This window comes from Ursus maritimus, unplaced genomic scaffold, assembly GCF_017311325.1.
Source record: "Ursus maritimus isolate PB19 unplaced genomic scaffold, ASM1731132v1 scaffold_7, whole genome shotgun sequence".
In the NCBI taxonomy this organism is placed as follows: Eukaryota; Metazoa; Chordata; class Mammalia; order Carnivora; family Ursidae; genus Ursus; species Ursus maritimus.
In genome coordinates, this window is record NW_024426885.1 from 6,330,043 (window position 1) to 6,351,362 (window position 21,320).

A 21,320-nucleotide genomic window follows, 5' to 3' on the forward strand; every position below is an offset into this window, starting at 1 on the left:
TCATTGGCATCCCCACAATGTATGGTACAAGGGTACAAGTGCTTCCTTTTCCCAAAACCCTTGCCAGTACTTGTTATCTTCTGCTTTTTTTTAATACTAGCCATTCAAACTGGTGTGAAGTGACAGCTCATAGTGCTTTGGATCTGCATGTCCTTGGTCATCAGTGATGGTGAGCATCTTTTTGCATACCTGTTGGCCATTTGTATGTCTTCTTGGAAGAAGTGTCTATTCAGTTCCTCTGCCCATTCCTTAATCTGGTTATTTGGGATTTTTCTTTTTCTGTTGAGTTGTAGGAGTTCCCTATGTATTTTCCGTATTAACTCTTTGTCAGATAGATGGTTTGCAAATATTTCCTCCCATTCAGTAGGTTGCCTTTCCTTTGGTTGATTATTTTTCCTTTACTGTAAGGAAGCTTTTTAGTTCAATGTATTCCCACTTGTTTATTTTTGCTTTTGTTGCCTGTGCCTTTGGTGTCATGTCCAAGAAATCTTTGCCAAGTCCAATATCAAGGAGTTTTTCCCCTATGTTTTCTTCTTACAGTTTTATAGTCTCAAGTCTTACATTTAAGTTGTTGCTCCATTTTTGAGTTAATTTTTATAGTGGTAGGAGATAAGGGTCCAGTTTATTCTTTTGCATGTGGATATCCAGTTTTCCCAGCACCATTTATTAAAGAGATTATCCTTTCCCCATTGGGCTTTCTTGGAACCTTTGTCAAAGATCAGTTGACCAACGACCTTGTAAAGAGACCAAAGAGAAATGTAAAGATGCTGAGTAGCACCGTTTCACGATATAGGAGAATAAAAGAAAAGGTAATATTTCTTCATTAAAATGGGGCTCTTCAATATTTCTCATCAAGCTAATTGACAATGTGTTGTAAGACTCTGGACTCTGTCATCCATGTTGCTAAAAATCCACATATTCAAATTGGCCATCAGCATTTCTGTGTGATTTCCTCTGTGGGAAAATGGCACCTCTCCTCAAGTGTGTGGTGGCCTTCTGCTTGGGACGCACAGCACTTCACAGTTATCAGGAAACACTAACACTGTTCTAGAGCCTCTAGGGATTTTATAGTCACTGTATCACACGTACACCTGGTTTTCTAAGCCATGCAGCCCGTTGGCATTTGGGGCCTCAAAAGCTAAGCCCCTGCCCTAGAACACCCAGTTTTGTCAAAGTTCCAGGTCCAGATTCCCAAGCAGTGACCTAGCGTTGGTTTTCTCTTCTACAATGTTTTATACTTGCTTCAATACTGTTTGTACCACTTTGCTTGGTTTCCTGTCCTGTTTTAGCCACTTTCTGTGGTATTCATACATCAAACTTGCCCCTTTGTTTTAAATCACTATGGAGACCAGTCTCTTTCCCTCTTCCTCCCTCCTGGTCTTACTCTTCTGCACACCCCAGTCCAACCCTCAACCAATCCTACCTTCCAGCTGTTTGCGAGCTCATGGGTCTGAAGCGGCTGGGAAATCTCTATACACACAAATGTGTGTGCGTGCACGCACGTGCATGTAGATAGAATCTCTTTTATCTCTTGTTTTACCTATAAGGAAAACAAATTTATCAATGAACACATTCACATTGCAGCACGGTTTTTTGTTTGTTCGTTTTTTAAGTGGCCACATTTCCCAGAAGATAAATGACTTGATAAGAGCGAGCGTGACAGACCCGTGTAGCATCAACAGTGAGTGATATCAGCTCTGCCTCCCCAGTTCCAGGAGCTTAGCATCCACCAGAAGCCGCTGGCGCTCCTTTATCCTGGTCTTCTGAGGCAGAGAAAGAGGGGAGGAAGCCATTTTATCAGCCTTACAGCATGCAGCAGGAGCTCCATATCCCATAGCCACCTAAATCTGGGATCACTTGGGCAGCATGCAAATAAATATCATGGCTCTTGCCCTGTGGCCCACGCGCACCTGCCTGGCTCTCCACTCCGCGATGGGGGGCAGATGCAGGTCGGGTCTTCTGCTCTCTGTCCCCAAGGCCCAGGCAGCACCCAGCACAGGTGGGCCTTAATATACCTCAGAACACCAGAGGGGACAGGCTGAGCTCCACCTTCAGGTGGCCCCGCTATCTGGCTTTAAGCCACATATTCAACCTCTTAGGTTCTAGTTTTCTTGTCCATAAAATGGGATAATGAGACCTACGTCTTAGGATCCCTGGTAGGATTGAGTGATGGGACTCAGCCTCCCTCCTCTAAGAGGTCTTTCCTGACCAGTGCTTAACACAGCAGCCCCCGGACCCTCCTACCCTGCTGATCCCTTCATAACACTCCCCACCCCTGCACTTGAGAGGAGTATACTCATTTGTTTGCTTTTTATTTTTCCTTGCAACTTTAAAGCAAGCAGGACGCTTTGTCCACAGTGGTCGACCACTCTACCCCCAGCGCCTGGCAGATAGTAAGTGCCAGATAAATCTGTGTGTGATTGAAATCTGCAGTGTTATGGGAGGATGGGTGAATGGAGGGAGGGAAGGGGAGGGGAGGGGAGGGAGGGAGGGACAGGCAAGTACTAAGCACATAGAGTCCGGCGACTACACAAACAAGCATGGAGTTGTTGATAGTCTAGATGCCAGTTTTTCTAAAACTGATCAATTGGATCCAGGTATTTTGATGAAAGCACCATCAAACAGGATTGATTTAAGTACAAAGTAGAGGTTCAGCACTGAGACTCACCCTCCCCAGCCTCCTGCCTCCAGTGGTTGGGTGAACAAGAATAAGGAGGAGGAACGTGGAAGAAATGGCTCTGTAGTGGGCAGGAGCTAAGTGTGTCCGTGGTGTCATCGCGCTGTGAGCAGAAATGGGCATCTGGGCGCCAGGAAGGGAACGCGATGCTGCTGAGCCAGAGACCGCGTCTTTTCCCATGACAGAGAATTGTGTCCAGTGTGCGGTAATGCCCTTTAAAAGGAGTTTGGAGAGCCCTCTCAATATGGTTTTTAAACAGAACGGGAAAATGAGAAGTTCAGGACTCGGGTAGCTCACTGCAGAGGTCAATGGCTGAACCCACTGCCCATCCCAACTGTTGCAAGGGTTTGGTTTGGTTTGTTTTGTCTGTTGTTGTTTTTAAATGAGATGCTAGTCATGCCTGCTCCTGGCTGATGAAGAGGAATCAGGGACAGATTAAAGAGAAGTTTTTAGAAATAAGAACATCTTTTCCCTTGCCCCTCGTTAGATTGGTATCTTAGTAAGTCAGTTGTCACCTCGGAAAGCGAATGGAGCTTCCCCAGAGTTGGGTGCAGAGAAGGGCGAGGCTCAGAGCTCTAGGAAGTGGGCATCCTGGCTGCTGGAAGTGATATCAGAAGGAGTACCTGGACACCAGTACAGGAAAGAAGGTAGGCCAAGATCTCACCATAAGGCACAGTTTATTCCGAAGAGTATGGACCGTTTTCCTGAATTTCTCATTTCATCTTCAACAGGTGTCACTATGCATAGGCTCTAGGAACCCTCCACAGCTTTGGCCGTGCAAACCCCAAAGCCTACATTCTCTCTTTCCCTGGCCGAAAGATGGGCTAAGAATGGCCACGTCCTGAGCTCTCTGGCTCCCACCATCCTCTCTACCGGGCACTGTCATTCTGTGCAAAATGACTATTGGGGTTTATGCCTCCCTGGCCTCTGCGAGCACTGCCTGCCTTGCTAGCAAAGGCACTAACTGAAGCTAGTGCTTGCTCTCGGAGCTTTATAGGACTGACATGTTGTGCAAGATCTCTGTGTTGCTTGTTCTCTCTCTCTCTCTCTGCATCCCCACATAGTCATCTTTATTCCTTGGAGCCTGCTCTGGCTTGCATTTTCTCACCGGAATTGTGTGGGCTGCTGTTAAAGAGAGAAAGCTCCCCTGTCCCTGTGGCCGGCTGGCCCCCTCCTTTCTGTGCTGGGTCAGGTCTGGTCCCACAGGCGGGCTGCATCTCCTGAGAGGCTCCACGTGCCCTGGGCCCAGACAGCAGCCCAGGAGAAGAGTGAGCTATGAAATGCAGGCTTTCCTATGAGCAAAGCCGAGACAGGAGGCTAGGCTTCCACTGGCCAGCTCACATCAGGAGTCAGCCAAGACGCAGACATGATTCCTCTGCACACCAAACCCATCTCCTCTTCACCTGAAATCCCAGTGCTGTTCAAAGACAAATATTAAAAATATTTGCAGGAGGTGAAAATGCTGCTTTGCTTCTGTTCCAGGTGCTAAACCTGCCCCTGGGATCTGCTTTGAGAGAGTCAACTCTGCAGGTGACCCTTACGGCAACTGTGGCAAAGACTCTAAGAGTTCCTTTGCCAAATGCGAGATGAGGTATGGAATCCAGGGCCTGAGCGCGCCAGCGCTTTGAACTTCCTACGTGACTCAGGGCCGGTTCCAAACTTTTCCTCTTTGGGGACTGTTTGTTTTCGCCCTTCCAGAGATGCTAAATGCGGAAAAATCCAGTGTCAAGGAGGTGCCAGCCGGCCCGTCATTGGTACCAATGCCGTTTCTATAGAAACGAACATCCCACTGCAGGAAGGAGGTCGGATTCTGTGCCGCGGGACCCATGTGTACTTGGGCGATGACCTGCCGGACCCCGGGCTTGTGCTTGCCGGCACCAAGTGTGCAGATGGAAAAGTAAGACCCAAATGTTCTCTCGCATCATAAATGTAAGTCTGGAAGGGGGCCCGCTGAGAAACGTCCTGTCCAAGAACTGATGTAGGAGGTTGGTTTGTTTTCCTACATCCACTCCTTCCTAGAACTTTGTCTCTGGAATCCAGTTCTTTGCACCTACAAGGCAAAGTTAATAAATCCTAGATCCTGGCCTGACCACTGAGATGCAGATTTGGGGAAATCAAGCTTCGTTTCTCAGACTCTAAGTGTTAATAAGTCATTTCTACACTCTGGGTGTCATGATTGTTTCCAGCCAGGAAATTACGTTGGAAGGAAACACAGTAGCGTATTATATTGTTTTTGGAAACGTGGTCTTTGTTTCTGGCACGGTGACGGCTTGTTCTCACCTGGACAGAATGGGAAGTCAGATGTATTTTCAGAGACCCCCATAGAGAGAATAGAAGAGGGGAAGAGAGAGGATCAGCTTGAAGCCAAAGGGGGTTCTTTTGGAGACCAGGGGGAAAGGTGGATATTTGGGGGTTTAGAAAGAAAGGCAAAAATGAGGGGGAAAAAATTGAGTTGTTTTTTTTTTTTTAACATTCTGCCACATTGATTTTCCCACCAAACTTTCTCATCAGGCTAAATGACAAGAAGTTAATAAAACATTTTAGGAAAGAGGATTAATCAACCCCCACATGCTTTTTTTAGGACTCCACCTTCAAAATGATTATGAAATCATTCGCTAACATGGAGGTCACGGAGTAGAATAGAAAGATACAGATTCAGCTCCTTGAGCAGAGTCCCGAGGGCAAGACTTCTGTACCCTCACCCCCGTTCCCCCATACACTCTGAGCCACAAGTTCCTCATCCCAAAGGAAATGGGATGATGGTACCTGAAACACGATATACATTCCAGGGGCCTCCTTAACCGCACATGTTAGCATCTCTTCAGGCCTTGACATTACAATGACACTCATTTTTTAAACTGTAGTCTGAACAGCCAGAAGCCAGAACCAGGTGCATCTGAACCCTGAAATTCCACGGGCTCAATTTATCAGTGAGTTTTTTTCCTCCGGGTGTAAGATTAAATGCGCTTTGATCTCCGTTCCTGCAGAACACGGTTCTTTGAAAGCTGTCCTTGGCGTTGCTCGTGGGTTGGGAGGAGAGCAGCCCCCGTTCGCTGGGATTCTGACCGGGGCCCTGCTGTGCTCTCTGTAACCTCAGTTTCTTTTGTCAGCTGGAATGGGACAGTCCCCTTGGCCAAAATTCCCGGCAGCCCTGGGAGTTGTCCTGGGCAACTGACACTTTTTTCAAAGTGTGTCACTCGTGTGAACTTTCCATAGGAAGGTTCTACTCGATTAGAAATGCTTCTGCAATCTAAAAATTAGACTTCTCTTCCCCTGACTCCACTAATTTGTAACATCTATGGGAGATAAAGGGCCTGATCCTTTGAGTCTGGAGCATATTAGGCACCTTCACAATGAGACTAAACTCTTGCAAGCAGCCCAGTATCATTTAGCAAATTACTGCCTCTGCAAAGACTTGATAAACACAAGGGAGCTGTCTGTTTTCCTCTGCTGAGCATTTCGGTTGGTGGTTTGTGTCATCAATGATAGTACTTGTCAGTCAGTAATTTGGAAAAGTTCCCATATTTCAATATCTCCCTTAGAAGGTTCCTGGACCTTGGATTCTTGGAGTCTCTGAGTCTGCACAGGCCCCAGGCTAAGGGCTGGTGCATTTCTCCTCTCCTGTGACTTTTCATGCAAGGGGCAGGTGGGGTCCAGTGGGGGTTGGGGGGAGATGCTGCAATTCACAAGTTTCTTGCAAGCTCTAAACACAAATCAGTTATCGCAATCTCGTAATTGGCAGAAACCAGATGAAGCGCCACGTTGACCTGAGTCACATTGACCTGAGCCTTGAAATGTGCCATGTCTGGAGGCAGGGCTCAGGATCCTGGTTGCAGTCACATGGAAGGTGCATCATTGTGCTGCTTCCAAAGGGGCTGAAAGAAGACAGTCTTCCTCAAACTGTTCTTTGCTTTCCCTTTTTAAATCACAGAAGCTGTGCATGTGGCTGGAAAGGGGCTGAGAAATTTACAGTGTTTTCCTCCTCCTGCAGGTCTGCCTCAATCGTAGGTGTCAAAACACAAGCGTCTTCGGCGTTCACGAATGTGTGATGCAGTGCCACCAGAGAGGGGTAAGCCGGCTGAGCCGCCTGTCTACCGCCAGGCCCTAGCAAGCTAGACGCTGAGTCAGTCATTTGTAAAGGCTTCCGCAATCCGTAACTTTTTAAACATAATGCAGTCGCCTCAGTGTTTTCTTCTAAAGACACTAATTTTCTTTGACCTTTACATAGCATGAGAAATGGGACTTTTATTTAACAAAGAAAATCAGATGGAGCAGTAATTTATCTTTCAAATTAACATCCTGTGATTTTTACAAAGGGACTTTGTCATCTTCAAAGTAATTTTGAAACTAAGCTTCCTGCTTAAAGGATTTTGCACTAACGTTTCAGAGCTGTGTCCCTCTTTCAACCAAGATTCAGAATATGTGTCTAAACTGAAATACTTCCAAAGGGAATTAAAACAAAGGAGACAGAACATACTGACCACATGTCCTTGAAATCACATACGATGCATTTCAGCTGAAGAAGGCTGTGTTTTTAGTCCAGAGAACTTTTTTAGGAGAGGACTCTAATTGTTTAAAACATAATTTATTTTTCCTGATGGGCTTAATTATTTCCAATGGGACCCTATTAATCTTGATTAGCCATGCCAGTGGTTCATTTGTTTTTCTGAAACCTTTTCTGCAGAAATCATGCTCCCAACTCTATTTTTAAAACTCGCAGGCACTCGCCAACAAGTCTAACATAGAATTATGGGCGTTTTCATAAAACGACTCTTGCGCCGTAACCGTGAAGGATTGCGATGCCATCTCCGACGGGTTTGTTGACCGCAAGTGTAGCTGTCAGTATATAAGGAAATCGCTTTATGTCTTCATTGTATCATAGATTTCTTTCTAACGGCTGTAAGAGACGGTCCGGTGCAACCTTATTATGAAGGAGCGCAGGACCAAGAGGCGGTAGTGCCTGTCCAAGGTTATGTGACCAGTTAGTGGTAATGCTGGGGCGGGGACTCCGGATTCCTCACTTTGAAACACCCCTAGGCTCCCATCCACGTGTTGGAGAGGAAAGGCCCACGTTGTCTGGGTAGGCAGAACAGCTGCCGTGACTTGGTAACGAGTCATTTGACCACAGTCCTTCCCTGAGGAAGCCCAGGCTCACCAGCAGTGCCCCCAAAGGGAGTGACGGGGCTGCAGTCTCTCTGCTGCCAGCTGCCAGAAGGGCACATGACTCTGGTTTGCATCGGGAGACTGCAAAACGGTGTGGGCAGCCTTGTGCCCGAATCCTCGCAGGTGCCTGGCGGGTGGCATGTCAGCAGCAGCGTCTTCGAGAAACAGGCAAGACGCTCAGATTCGGCACCGGCTGTGCCCCTTGATTAATTCTGCATGGCTTTAGCTTTATGGGAATATACTTTCCAACTTATCACAGGTTATCTGGACTGTCAATCTTATTTTAAGCAATTAGGGCTTTTCGTGGTTGAATCACACACACACACACACACAAATCAGAGAAAGCAGGAAAACATCACAAATGAGACATCTACTTCAAACATGTTATTTTTGCCTTAAAATATGAAAGTACATATTTGGCCCCATCCAGCAATAGTCAGATGCAGGGGTGAGGCCTTTGGGGTGGGTGTCCGGACCGTAGCTCCGCACCGACCCTTATATAAACCACACAAAGCACGTCATGTACGATGTATAGTTTGCTTCTCTAAGTGGAAACTCGGACACTCCGAAGTGACCCGAGCACAGAACCCTTCCCGGCCTGTGCAGCTCTTCCCAGTCACCCGCAGGGGTCCCACCCATTCCAAACGGGTCAGAAATTCTTTTTAGCGACTGGTCTGTATCCAGTGTTCCCAAAGCATGTCCCCCAATTTTCAGAGAAATAGTACCCTCTTGTTTTCATGTTCATGTTCCACTGGTTCATGCCCAGGCTCTGTAAGTTCCATAGATAATAACAGCCAGTCCACCAGCCAACTCAGGCTGGGGGCGGCCTCCACCGCTCACCCTGGAGGGCTGTGGTCTCCAAGCTCGGCTACTTGTTCAGGGCCCCCCAGAGTGAAGCCCATCCTCCTGCTTTCTCAGCACCCCTTTCCTGACCTGAGAGGGCCACTCCCTCATGTCACGAGGACACCAGGGTGTGGTAGGCCATGTCCAGCGTGCGGGCGGGAGCCAGGAGGCGCTGCTGGGAGACTGCCCGGGGAGGTGGGTGTTTCAGGCATGAGATGTCGGAGCAGGTCTGCCAGGCTCTCTGAGTTTCGTGTCTGCAGGAGGCAGGGCTGTGCACAGAGGTGGTCAAGCCCGTGATGGCCGAGGGCTCAGATTCTGCAGCCCTGAAGCGGGGGTCACTCCTCACCGTGGACAGGGCTTCTCATTGTGGTCAGATGGCGGGGCTGGGTCAGGGTGTGGATTCCTGAATTGAAATGGAGGACACAGCAGTTGATGGAGAAAAAAAGGGGTGAGAGGTAGCAGGCGACCCCCCGAAATCTCCGTCGCTCCCCTAGCAGCTGCTGATAGGTGGACTGTGTTACATCGGCAGCCTCGGGCTCTGGGCTCGCTTGTGCAGTGCTGTGTTTCGGGTTTACGCTCCCAGCGGTTTGTCTGCATCTGGCTGGGTCCGTGCTGATGGGGACTCTGACCACAGGGCCTTTGCTTTGGTGTGGCAGCCAATTAGAGCTCAAAGATTTACCGCAGCCTCACATGAAGGGTGGGCTCTCACGTTCTGATTCTCTCTTTCGGTGTCCCCCTCCCCCGTGGCCCGGACAGGTGTGTAACAACCGGAAGAACTGCCACTGTGAGGCCCACTGGGCACCTCCCTTCTGTGACAAGTTTGGCTTCGGGGGAAGCACAGACAGCGGCCCCATCCGGCGAGCAGGTGAGTGGGGACAGCACGTCCCCGGGAGTGGGCGCTGAGCAACTGAGGGGCCGTGGGAGGCGAGACGGAGGGCTCACCCACTGCCAGTGGGAGTGCAGGGGTAACCCCCCAGTGGGAAACCCAGTGCACCCCCACTAGGGCCTGACACAGCCTGAGGCCCGTTTGCAGGCACTGTCCCGTCCTGACCTTTGCCGAGACTCCTCACTCTGCTCTGGCTGAGAGGCCGACTCTGTCGCTTGTTCACCCGTGACACTTTGCTTAGCTAAGGTCATCTCGATGGCAGGCTGCCAAATGGGTATGAACTTCGGTGTGGGATGGAAGGACTTTGTAAAGCCCAGCCTCGGTGCACTGGGGACCAAGAGGTGTGACGCCGGATGTCCTTTAAAACGCTTACTAGAAAGACACCTCCTCCTGGTCAAGGTTAATGGCCCGACAGCAGCAGTGGTAAAAGCAACCATTCCTGTTTACTGAGTAGCTGTCCTGCGCAGTCACATGCTGGGCCTTTCTTTTGCATGATCTCAACGGACCCTTGCCTAACTCCCAAGTCAGTGTTATTCTTCCTTCTTTACATATGAAGGACCTGGGGCTCAGGGAAGCCAAGTAACTTACCCAAAGCCACACAGCTAAGATTGAGACCAAGTCCATCTCCCCCTAAAAAGACTCCTCATAGCAGCTGTGCTTGACCCCCACTTCTTTTCCCCCCGGATGACCTTGAGGAATGTCTCCTGGTGCATTGCTGTTTTCTCTGAGCACTTGTCAGGCCGTTAAGAGGCAAGTCTGAAGGAGGTCCTTGTAAAGGGAAAGAAACAAACCAAAAAGGTGCAGAGGGCCAGCACCGAGCCCACTTGTGCTGACACCTCGGGCTCACCTGAGCCCCATGAGGCTCGGATGGCCGGACGGTGGCTCATGTGGCTTCGGAGGACATCACGCGTCCTCGCGTCCCGCCGTGACTGGCAGTGGCATCACCACGTCTCCAAGACGGCAGACATAACACGGCTCTGCGGGGCCAGGTGGTGAGGACAGCGCCGGGGGGAGGACCTGCCCCGAGGGCACATCTGTAGACATAGTGTCGTGAGTTCCTGACCATCCTTCTGCTTAAATAGGGACGGGTCTCCGACCGCTCTCAGAGACTCCAGGCCGCCCCTCCCTCGGGTCCAGGCCGCGCAGCAAATACAAAAAGGACCAGAAAGTCTTGCTGTCTAGTGAGCGTTCCTTCCCGAGGTAGGAAAGCAAGGCCTGGCCCAGTGTCCCCTTACCTCACTGACCTCTCCGCCCTGACCACGGCGCTCTCGCTGCCCTGCAGTTAACGTTCAGATATGGCGTGAGGCATGTGTCATGCAAAACTAGCAGGATTCTAGTTTCTGCGCGGACAGGGATGCTGCTACCCATTCCCCCCCGCAGCGAGTCAGCCGGCTGGCGCCCGGAAGGGGTCGGAGAGGATTGGCCAGTGCGCTGTGGTACTGGCCGTTGTACCCAGCTTTGGGGGCTTCACAAGCCAGGGAATCTGCAGTTAGCCAGCTCTTCACCGTAGCAGGTGAGAACGTCTACAGCAATGAAAGCAAGTGAGTAGTGACTCTGTCCACTGCTACCATTACCGCATGAAAGTGCGTTTAAGCACACACCGAAGAGGCAGGCGTGGGGAGCTGTGTCCTGGGCCTCCCTGCCCCCACCACCCACCAGCCTGACCTGACTTCTCAAGCATCTGCCACGCGCCAGGTTCCAGAGACACGGGGCAGGCAGCGTGGCCCAGCAAAAGCGCTGCCAGGGGAGGGGTGACCGTGGGACTTGGGGAGACGGGCCAATGTGGGGAGCCACACAGGACACAGTGTTTGCACCGGATGAGGGGACCAGGGGACCCCGGTTTGCTGGCTCGAGCCGCTTGATGGCATGCACTGCAACGGATGAAGGCAGGTGGCCCGGGAGGTGCAGCCAAGTTCGTTCTGGAGGCCTGGGAGATGTTCAATCGGCTACTTCAATCAGCTTAAGACTTGTGGATTGATTGCAAGGAGCCAGAAATTGTGGTTCAGGCCGCTAGCTGCTCCCTTTTTTCACTGGCTTTGTTAAGACCCAACAGAACTGTAGCCAGAACCCCAGTGACTACCGGCTCCCTGTTCGACAAGAGTGACGTTTTGGCCAGGAACCCAGAAGCAGGGCTTTTCCAGTAACACTAACAAGGGAATCAAGACTGTCATATGTTGATTGTCTTACTTCGCCTGAGACACATCCTGATAGGACTTGTCAGTTGGGGACAAAGTCCAGAAACAGAGCGGGTGTGAGGCGTTCTTTCCCAGAGTGGGAGCGCTGCCGCCCTGGCCTGGTGGGCGGCCCGCTGAGCATCCTGGCCCCCCGCAGGGTGTGAGGGTCTGGGGGAGGGGGGCCGGCACCTGCGCAGCCATCCCCTGCAGCCTGAGGGGACTGTGGCTCGCCTGCCAGGGGAGGCACACCCTGCTTGTTGCTGGTGAGGATGCAGAGACCCGCGAACCCACAGCTGTGCCCTCAAGGACTTCGCAGAACAGTGGGTGCAAATCAAGCCCGGGTCCAGCCTGGCAGGAACCTCTCTGGGACTCTTTCTGTGGTCAGAACCCAGCCTGGAGCTTCGGTTTTCCCGTCTTTTCCACACCCTTGAGGGGTTCTCAGTGTCTTTGTACTGAACGAAGTGGGAGCCAATCACAGAAAAGGGGATGTTCCTCTGGAGAAAATAAACAGTACCCTCCCAGAGAAAGGGGTTTGCCCCCCAAAGTCTGTATTTTGAGTCCCTAACATAACAAACATAACGAAATCTAACAAAACCAAACCTGGGGGCCTTTCCTTTTAGCTCTGAGTTTTGTTCTCTTTTGACAATGTCCAGAAGTAAAGTCTTGGTCTAAAAAAATACAAGAAAACAAAACAAACACAGACCCGAGTGCCAAAGAATGAGAGGAGGAGGGCGCGGGGAGGAATGTATTTCTGATGGGGGCTGGATAGGTCACAGAGCGGGGACGTGCCAGCCCCCTGCCACCCTGTTGTGGCCACCATCCCTGTGGGGGTTGGGGGGTGGGGGCGGTGTGTGGTCAGGGCTACGGTCCCGCCCGCCAGACGACCTTCCTGTTCATCAAGAGTTGTCAGAAGTGCCTGATGGCGACACAGACTGAACTTCAGGCATGACCTTTGAAGTAAGACTAATTCATCAGTACATCATTCAGGGATTCACTCACTTCGTTTCTGGGCCTTCCTTCAAAGCTTGCGTTGCCGTAAATGTCACGATCTCATGCTTCCCGTATTTCACTGTAACTGCCTCTTAGCCTGAGCGAAATGCGTTTTGTTTCAGATAACCAGGGTTTAACCATAGGAATTCTGGTGACCATCCTGTGTCTTCTTGCTGCTGGATTTGTAGTTTATCTCAAAAGGAAGACGTTAATACGCCTGCTGTTTACAGATAAAAAAACCACCATTGAAAAGCTAAGGTACCCTGGGTTTGGGGCATCTTTTCCAGAAATGGCGTTTGAAAGAACGCACAGCCAACTGCTTCTCGCTTCTTTTCCCTTAGCAAAGAAAGAGGTCAGATTTTTAGATAAAACTGCTGTTCTGGTTTTTTAAAATCTCTGCCGGACCAGCTGCGTCCTTTCCTTTCCCTTCAAACTGTTGGCTGCTTATTATATAAATTAAGATGAGTCCCACTGATGTATTTGTTCCCACCCTTATATTAGTAGGTGTTTTTTAGATGTTAAAATATTTTCATCAGATGGGGTAGCTTTTGATCCAAATGTATTCAAAGACATTATTGCTGAAATGCCAGCTTTCTACAAAATGTCTCCCAGGTGTCTCAGAGCCACATGTCCGTGGATTGCAAGAACTAATTTCACAGAATAGTGGCTTTGGGGGGAAAAAATCAATATTTATTTTTTAATCTCTTAAGAATGTTAGATAATTTTTCCTTTGCATGTTTACCATATTGAGTTAAAACAAGTCAATTATTTTTTGAGCGTGATTGTGAACAAAACAGGAAAAGTTAAGTCAACCGGAGGGGAAACGCGCTTGTTTCCGTGTAACGGGATTGTGTTGCAGGTGTGTGCGCCCTTCGCGGCCGTCCCGCGGCTCCCACCCCGGTCAGGCTCACCTCAGCCACCTCGGCAAAGGCCTGATGAGGAAGCCGCCGCATTCCCACATGTCGAAGGTAAGTTGTCGACGACTGGGGGAAGTTCCTGTGTGTGCACTGCCACGTGGGTTTTTCAACAAGAGCTTGAGTAGGAATAGATCCTGGAGATCTCTAGGTAGTTTGTGGTAGGGAGGGATCCCTGAAATAGGAAGTCCACCCACTTCAGGAGGGGACGGTCGGGCTGGAGGCTCACTGGGTCTACCTCCCGCACAGGTTCCTGGCTCTGGGCCCCTCCTGTGGTTTCGGATGCCACCAGCAGGGTTTGAATCACCTTCTCGGGCCCTGTACCTCCCAGTGCATTTCTAAGAGTTACACCGAACCCCTGGATGGGCCCCTTTTGCTCCACCGCTGGGCTGTGGAAGTTCCGTCTCCCCTCCCCTAGGGTTTCCAAGAGCCAGATCTTTAACCCAGAGTACCTGCTGGCTCCCTCCTGGCTCTGAACTTTCCTGCTTCCTCGTGAATTATCACCAGAGTCCACTCTAATATTTAGTTTCCCCCCATCAAGTGTTTCTGCTGTTTGCATGAGAATTTTTTAATACTGGACTCATTCAACAAGAGTCCAAATTATAACAGTGACAGCGCTGGTGTCAAGAAATGACAAATGATTTTTAAAATGACTATCACATATTTACTAAGCCATAAACTATTTTATCTCTCTTGACATAGAAAGTTTAGAGGATTGGATTTCTAATAAGCTTTGCCACCTCTCAGCCCCAAACGTGGGGCTATTTAGCAAGAACAGCTAGCTTTATTTGTGAGAGCCAAAAACACAGCTTTATTTCGAAGTGACAAAAAATGGGAAATGACCCAAATTTCCATCAACAGGTAAAAGGATAAACAAACTTTGGTATATTTACACAACGGAATGCTATTCGGCGATAAGAGAGAATGAACTACTAATATATACATCATGGATGAATCTCAAGATAATTACGCCAAGTTAAAGAAGCCAGCCAAAAAAAAAAAAAAAAGTCCATACTCTATGATTCCATTTGTATGAAATTCTAGAAAATGCAAACTACTTTGTAGTGACAGAAGGCAGATCAGTGGTTGCACGGAAGGGGAGGTGGGGAGGAGTGGGAGGGCAGGTGACGGTGGATATATGTTCATTATCTTGCTTGTTGTGATGCTTTCACTCCGTCCGGTTTCGGAACGTGCAATCAGCCGTCTGTCCGTGGAACCTCAGTAATGCTGTTTTTAGAAAGAGCGAAAGGAAGAAAAGAGGGAGGGTCTGGGGCATGAGGCATCTGTTCTGATCTTCCCTAAAAGCAGGGGCACCGGGTAGGAGGTGACCCTCCAGGTGCAGCCCCCTCCCCTCGGCTGGCTTCCAGAAACTTCCATCCTCCTTGCCAGGGGTTTCCTCGTTCTCACTGAGCCTGGAGGGCATTACCCGCCGCCTCAGTTCACAACTCCTCCATCCTTTCCTTAAGATCTGGTCTGTGTCGTCATACTTGTTGGCACCTGCCCAGGTGCCCTGTGCCTATTTATGGATGAATTAATTAAAGTGTTTAAAATTCCCGTAGAAATCAAACCCGCTATTCCAGATTGGGTTGGAGGGGCGCTTCTGCTCCAGTTCTGAAGTTTAGGCAAGTAACGAGATACTCCCTCTCGTGGAAATGCATGAGGAGTCAGCACCGCCCCCTCCCAGGGAGTGGTGAGACCCGCGACACCATGGCTTTTGCTCCGCCCCTGCAGGACAATACCAGGAGGTGGCCACCGTGTCAGAACGTTGACATCAGCGGGCCCCTCCGAGCCCCTGATGCTTCTCCGCCCAGTTCGCCTCAGCGAGTGCTTCCACCCCTCCAGAAGGCTCCTCGTGCGCCCCTCGTCCCCGCCAGACCCCTGCCGGCCAACCCTGTGCTCCGGCAGGCCCAGGTAAGCCCTCCGCGGTGAATGTGATGGATGTCGTTCAAGTCCAGACTGCCACGTGCTGACGTCTAGTTGGTCCACTTCCTGGGCCACTGTTCAGTGCAGATAACTCAGGTCCTCAGATGGTTAAATGAGATAAGCCATGTAAAGCATTTAGTACAGTTCTCGGTGGATAGACAATGATAGGTGTTTTATCAGGAATATTTTTGCATTCGGAATAGCCCGGGCACCCGCCCAACTTACCACCTGAACCATGACACTCTTGAGAATGACAGGGCGCTCTGATAGTGAGGCCTGGACAAGAAATCAAAGATGGTCACCTCAGGGGGGCGCCTGGGGGGCTCAGTCGGTTAAGCATCTGCCTTCCGCTCAGGTCATGATCCCAGGATCGGCTCAGGTCATGCTCCTGGGGTCCTGGGATTTGAGCCCTGCGTCAGGCTCCCTGCTCAGCGGGGAGTCTGCTTCTCCCTCTCCCTCTGCCCCTGCTTGTGTGCTCGCTCGCTCTCTCTCACCCTCTCAAATAAATAAAATCTTTAAAAACAAAAAAAGATGGTCACCTCAGAAATATTAGTGGACATACTGTCTTTTTTTTCATTTTCAAAATTATTCACAAGAATTTTACCATCCATTGAGTCTCTCCATGCCAGATGCAGCAAGTATGAGATCCTCTGTATCTATCACCTGTCTTGTTTTTATGCTGTTTTGGAAGTGAATGGTTCCTGTTTGTTAGACGATGGATAAGATATCATTTCATGATAAGAAACTTGAGGTGGGCAGGCAGTAAAAACAAGCACATGCAAAACACAGAGAAGTAATCCCTGGTACATTTTCACTGCTATCATGGTCAGACTTCTAGTGATCTGTATATTTTTAACATAATTTAGATTATTCTGTGCGCACATTGCTTAATATACTACTTTTTTGCCTTAAAATTATTCCTATTTACCACAGCACTGAAAATTCTTAAACGGGTCACTCTAACAAAAGAAGCATGAGAGACTATGGACTATGAGAAACAAACTGAGGGCTTCAGAGGGGAGGGGGGGGAATGGGATAGGCTGGTGATGGGTAGTAAGGAGGGCACGTATTGCATGGTGCACTGGGTGTTATACACAACTAATGAATCATCGAGCTTTACATCAGAAACCGGGGATGTACCGTATGGTGACTAACATAATATAATAAAAAAATATTATAATAAAAACAATAGCACTATGTATGTATGTAGAATACTTTATTAAGCACTTGCCAGTTAGTGGGCAGGTTTGGGCGTCTCTGAGTTCTGCCATTATAAATAGCTCTGTTGTGAAGGTCTAGACAGATAAATTTTGAAACACTTAAATTATTCCCTTAGGAGATATTCCTAAAAGTGAAAGCATTGGGTTGAAAAGTGCTATAGCCCTTTTAAGCCTCTTAATATATAAATTAAATATTTTTTCAGGACTCCCATGTATATTTTTGTTTCCACATCATTACAGAGCATCTGTCTCTCCATGCCTTTGCTAGTTCTAAGTATTACCATGTCAGAGCTTTGCCAATTTGATATAAAAAAATCTCATTTTTTTCTTTCTAGTGGTTCTGTCACTTGCTCAAAGGAGGTGTTGATGTTTTCAATGATGACTGTGTCTCTTTTCAATCCATCAGTTTTCCCTTCATGTATTTTGAAGCTCTGGTGTTTGTGGTACACAGAGTTAGAATTGTTGTGTTTTCTTGGTGAATGGACCCTTCTATCATTATGTCCTGGCCCTCTTTAGTTCTGGTAATTACCTTTGTTCTAAAGTCTACTTTATCTCATGCTCATATATCCACCTCAGTTTTCTTTTGATTCGTGTTTGCAAGGTGCGTCTTTTCCCACCTTTCTACTCTTTACTTACCTGTGTCATCGTATTGAAAATGAGTTTCTCAGAGACCACGTGTAGCTGGGTCGTTCATTCTGTCAGTCACTGTCTTTTAATAGGCATGTTTAGATCATTTACTTTTAATGCAATTATGGGTGTGTTAGAATTTGTCTACCATTTTAATATTGTTTGTTCCCTCTGATTTTTGTTTATGGTGCTCCTCTTTCCTGAATTCCTATAGGTTAGCTGAACATTTTTTAGTGTTCCCTGTTAATTGGTCTACAGTGGTGTTGAGATATGTCATTGTTTATTTTGCTCTCGAGCAGGGTTCTCAACATCAGCACGGTCGGCATTTGGGGCTGGGTAATGCTTTGTTGTATGGGACTGTCCTGTGCATTGTACACTGCTTAGCAGCGTCTTGGTTTCTACCAGCTAGACAGCAGTAGCACATGGAACCATGTCTCCAAACATTGCCAGATGTCCCCAGGGGGCCAAAATCACCTAACCGAAAACCTGCTGCTCTAAAGATTACCCCATATGTGCGTAATTGATCACAGTCTACTAGTATCAGTACATTATCACCTCAAGTGGAATGTAAAACCACTGCCACCTTTGAGGTCTCTTCACCCTTCTCCCTTCACCACATAGATGTCTTAAGTGTTACCTTTATGTGTGTTGAGAACCACTTCAGATGCTGTAATTTTGCCTTTAACCATGAAGCAAAACTTGTTTGAAATCAAGTTTTAAAGCTTCAGTGTGGTCTACTACGTCTGCTCCCATACCCGCCCTTCTCATCTTCCTTTATTCCTGATATTCCGAGTTTCTTTCTGTTACCGTTTCCTTTCTGTCTGAGAAACTTTAGCTATTCTGTTAAAGCAGGTCCACTGGTGACAAGTTCTCTTGGTTTCCTTTCATCCAAAACTGTCGATTTTGCCTTCGTTCCTGGAGGATATCTTCACTGGATATAGAATTCTGGGTTGACTATTCTTTCAACGTTTGAAAAATGTTGTTCCACTTCCTTCTGGCCTCTGTGGCGATGAGAAATCCACTGAACATTCAGCCCACAGTCTCTGTTCCAGGGAAGAGATGTAGCCTGTTATTGTAAGCAGGATTGGGAAGCAGGGCTCTGCTGCCTCCAGGATGTGGTGACCAGTTGGGGGTGGAGGGGATGGCTTTTTCTGGTGCCCGCCTGGAGCTGGAGTAAGGTCAGGTCTGGTCAAAATGTTTCTCTCTTACCGAGTCACCCTGTTCCCCATCTGCTGTCTGGAGACAGAAGGCTCTTCTCGGGCCTCCTTTTGCTCTGATGCCATTGGCATTTGCAGAGCGGGAGCCTCTCCAGAGCACAGGCAAAGATATAAAAATGGCAAAAACAAAAACAAGAACTCACTATTGGGTAGTTCCTTGAGTTCTGAGGTCCACAGCCAGTCCATTTATTTTTCTCTGACTTTCAGAGTCTCGGTTGCTGTACGGATTTTCTCCAGACGTTTTTGTTGTAATTTGCAGGAGGCATAGGGTGACATGTGCTTATTCCGTCTTGGCCAGACCTCATTTCTTTTTATATTTCTCTGATTACTGGTACACTTGAACTGCTTTTTACATATCTATTAACCAATGGTGTGACATTAAATCGGCCATCAAAAAACAAAACAAAAAACAAACAAAAAAAAGCCTGATTCGTCAGTGATTTTTCTGCTGCAAAAAAATCCCGGCATGGCCAATTTCAGGCTATCGACGTAATGTCACTAAACGAGGAGTAGAGAATTGGCTGATGTGAGCTAGTACCATCTCTAGCATATAGCTGTTATTAACTGTATTTTTTCTATGAATTGTTCATACCCTTGGTCTATGTTTTTCTCTTTGAGAGAGAGTTTTTCTTCCCAATTACTAAGAGTTCATTTTCTTATTAAGAGTATTTACCTTTTTCTGGTAATTTGTTGTAAACATTTCCTTAATTTGCCTTTTAATTTTATTCATATTTTGGGGTGTAAAAGGAATTCCAGTTTTGCATATTAAATTTATTCACCTTTTGTGTGAATTCTCCCATTTCTTTGTGCTCGCAAAGCCCCCATCCATTTCACTCTCAGTCAAGATCTACCTCTAGTTTCTTCTGTTTATTTTATTGGTTGTTGAGAGTTCTTTTACCATTGTTTTTCTAACCTGTCTTGGATTTACACTGGGGGAAGGCAGTAGGCATATCCTAAACTTTTCTGGGCGATGGACTTATTCAAGAATCTGATGAAAGCTAGGAACCCTCAGAAAATGCACTAATATTCAATACTTTGCACACAAATTCAGATATTTGCAGAGCCTGCCAGCCCCTTCCCCATGGATTCCCTCATGCTGAGGCCTTTTATGTCTCTCTTGAAGCAGCTTGCCTATGCACCATGTCAAACTGGGACTGTCTTTAACAGACCATGGGATCTGAGGCAAAGTATTTCCACTTGCTGGTATCTTTTTTCCTGACAGCAGCAAATGCCTACGGAAGTCACTCCCTCAAGATTTCCTTTAAAAACAGGCCCCGAAGAAGGCCTTCATTCTGTTTTATGAAACGAAGGAAATGTTACCCTTTAAACATTAGGAACTGAAAAATCCACATTTCTCACTCCAGGCTGGTGTCTGTCTGGAGCTTTTCCGAGACATATGATAGAGATTAGGCTCACGCTTTCTCTCCCATCACACATAGAGAACGGAGATTAATTCCGTGCAGGTGTGGCGAATTTTTGGAGGTGGCTTATACTTGGCCGCACAGATTGGATCCGCTGACTGACACTGGGTACTCTCGAGTCCCCATGCCCTGCCCCCGCAACCTGACAAACACACAGCTACGTGGCTAGCCGTGCTTCGGTCCTGCAGACTTACCATCTGAACCTTCCAGAAGGAAAACGTTATTGTAACCACGATATATACCTCACATAGAAAGGGTAAAAGTTCTTTATAGAAAACATTTGCTCTTTCCATCAAATGTTCTATTTGATTTATACAAATCGAGGACACTTGAATCTACTCCCTCTCTTGTCCACGGATGTCTCCTTCCCGGGTACCATTTCCTTTGCGGCGAAATGGCCCTTGGAATGCAAGCTTCTCAACCTAAGTCCTCAGCCTCGATCAAGGAAACAAACTGTCATTTCCTTTTCATCCTGCCAGCTATTTTAGAGGAAACTTAATGCACTGTGTTCCTCTGGCTATGAGCTGACTGCTGCCAAGTTCCCCCAGAGCATGAAAGGCAGAAGGCGGGCTTGGGAACGGGATAGCAGAAGGAGGACGGGGGGTCACAGACCCGTGTGACCACCTACAGTTGTGTGCTCGTGTCGGCAGGGAGCATCACAGAATGCCACACTCTGCGTGGCATTGACTCTGCCCCGCCCTGAGGGAACGTGCACTTGGGGGGGGGACCAGTCAGCAGATGTTGCGTCATTCAGGCCACTTGGAAGCACCAGGTGCCTTTTTCTGGGCGTCCTGCTGCCAGGTAGTTCACCTCAGGGTCTGGCAGGGAGTGAGGAGGAAGGAAAGGAAGTCTGGGCATGGATTCCAGAAGGCGCTGAGAGCCCTTCTGAGGATGGTGGTTCTGAAGGTGTTTTATGTTGTTTTTCTCTGACTCAAAAGTATTAAAATTCGTTCAACTTTTCACCTCCCCCCCCCAAAAAAAGTCAATTCTACCATTATGGTCATTTTTTAAATAGAATAACGTGTCCCAAGGGGAGAAGATATAGCACCTAGCAAGTGTGGGCCTTGAGCAGAAGTCTGAAAGGACCTTCTTGGGAAGAAGCCATTGAGGCAGCAGGTGCCAGCCCGACACCAGGGCCCGGGAGAGGAGGGATGGGCACCTGGCAGTGGAAGAGCTGCACAGAATCCAGCGGGAGGATCACTTTCTTGACCAAAGACTTGGTTGGTGAAGTCAACTGACCTGACTTCCAGGAGGGAGGGAGGGAG

The 21,320-nt window shown here is 48.2% G+C and overlaps 1 protein-coding gene across 1 annotated transcript in view; it reads left to right on the forward strand.

Annotated features, from left to right (window-relative positions):
- ADAM12 (ADAM metallopeptidase domain 12) overlaps positions 1–21,320 on the forward strand; it is a 338,285-nt gene that overhangs the window by 301,101 nt on the left and 15,864 nt on the right. Inside the window, exons 15-21 of the mRNA XM_040624298.1 lie at positions 4,160–4,268; positions 4,376–4,574; positions 6,669–6,746; positions 9,440–9,548; positions 12,856–12,991; positions 13,593–13,701; positions 15,379–15,558. Coding sequence (XP_040480232.1) covers positions 4,160–4,268; positions 4,376–4,574; positions 6,669–6,746; positions 9,440–9,548; positions 12,856–12,991; positions 13,593–13,701; positions 15,379–15,558 — 920 coding nt within the window. The remainder of the gene's footprint in view (positions 1–4,159; positions 4,269–4,375; positions 4,575–6,668; positions 6,747–9,439; positions 9,549–12,855; positions 12,992–13,592; positions 13,702–15,378; positions 15,559–21,320) is intronic.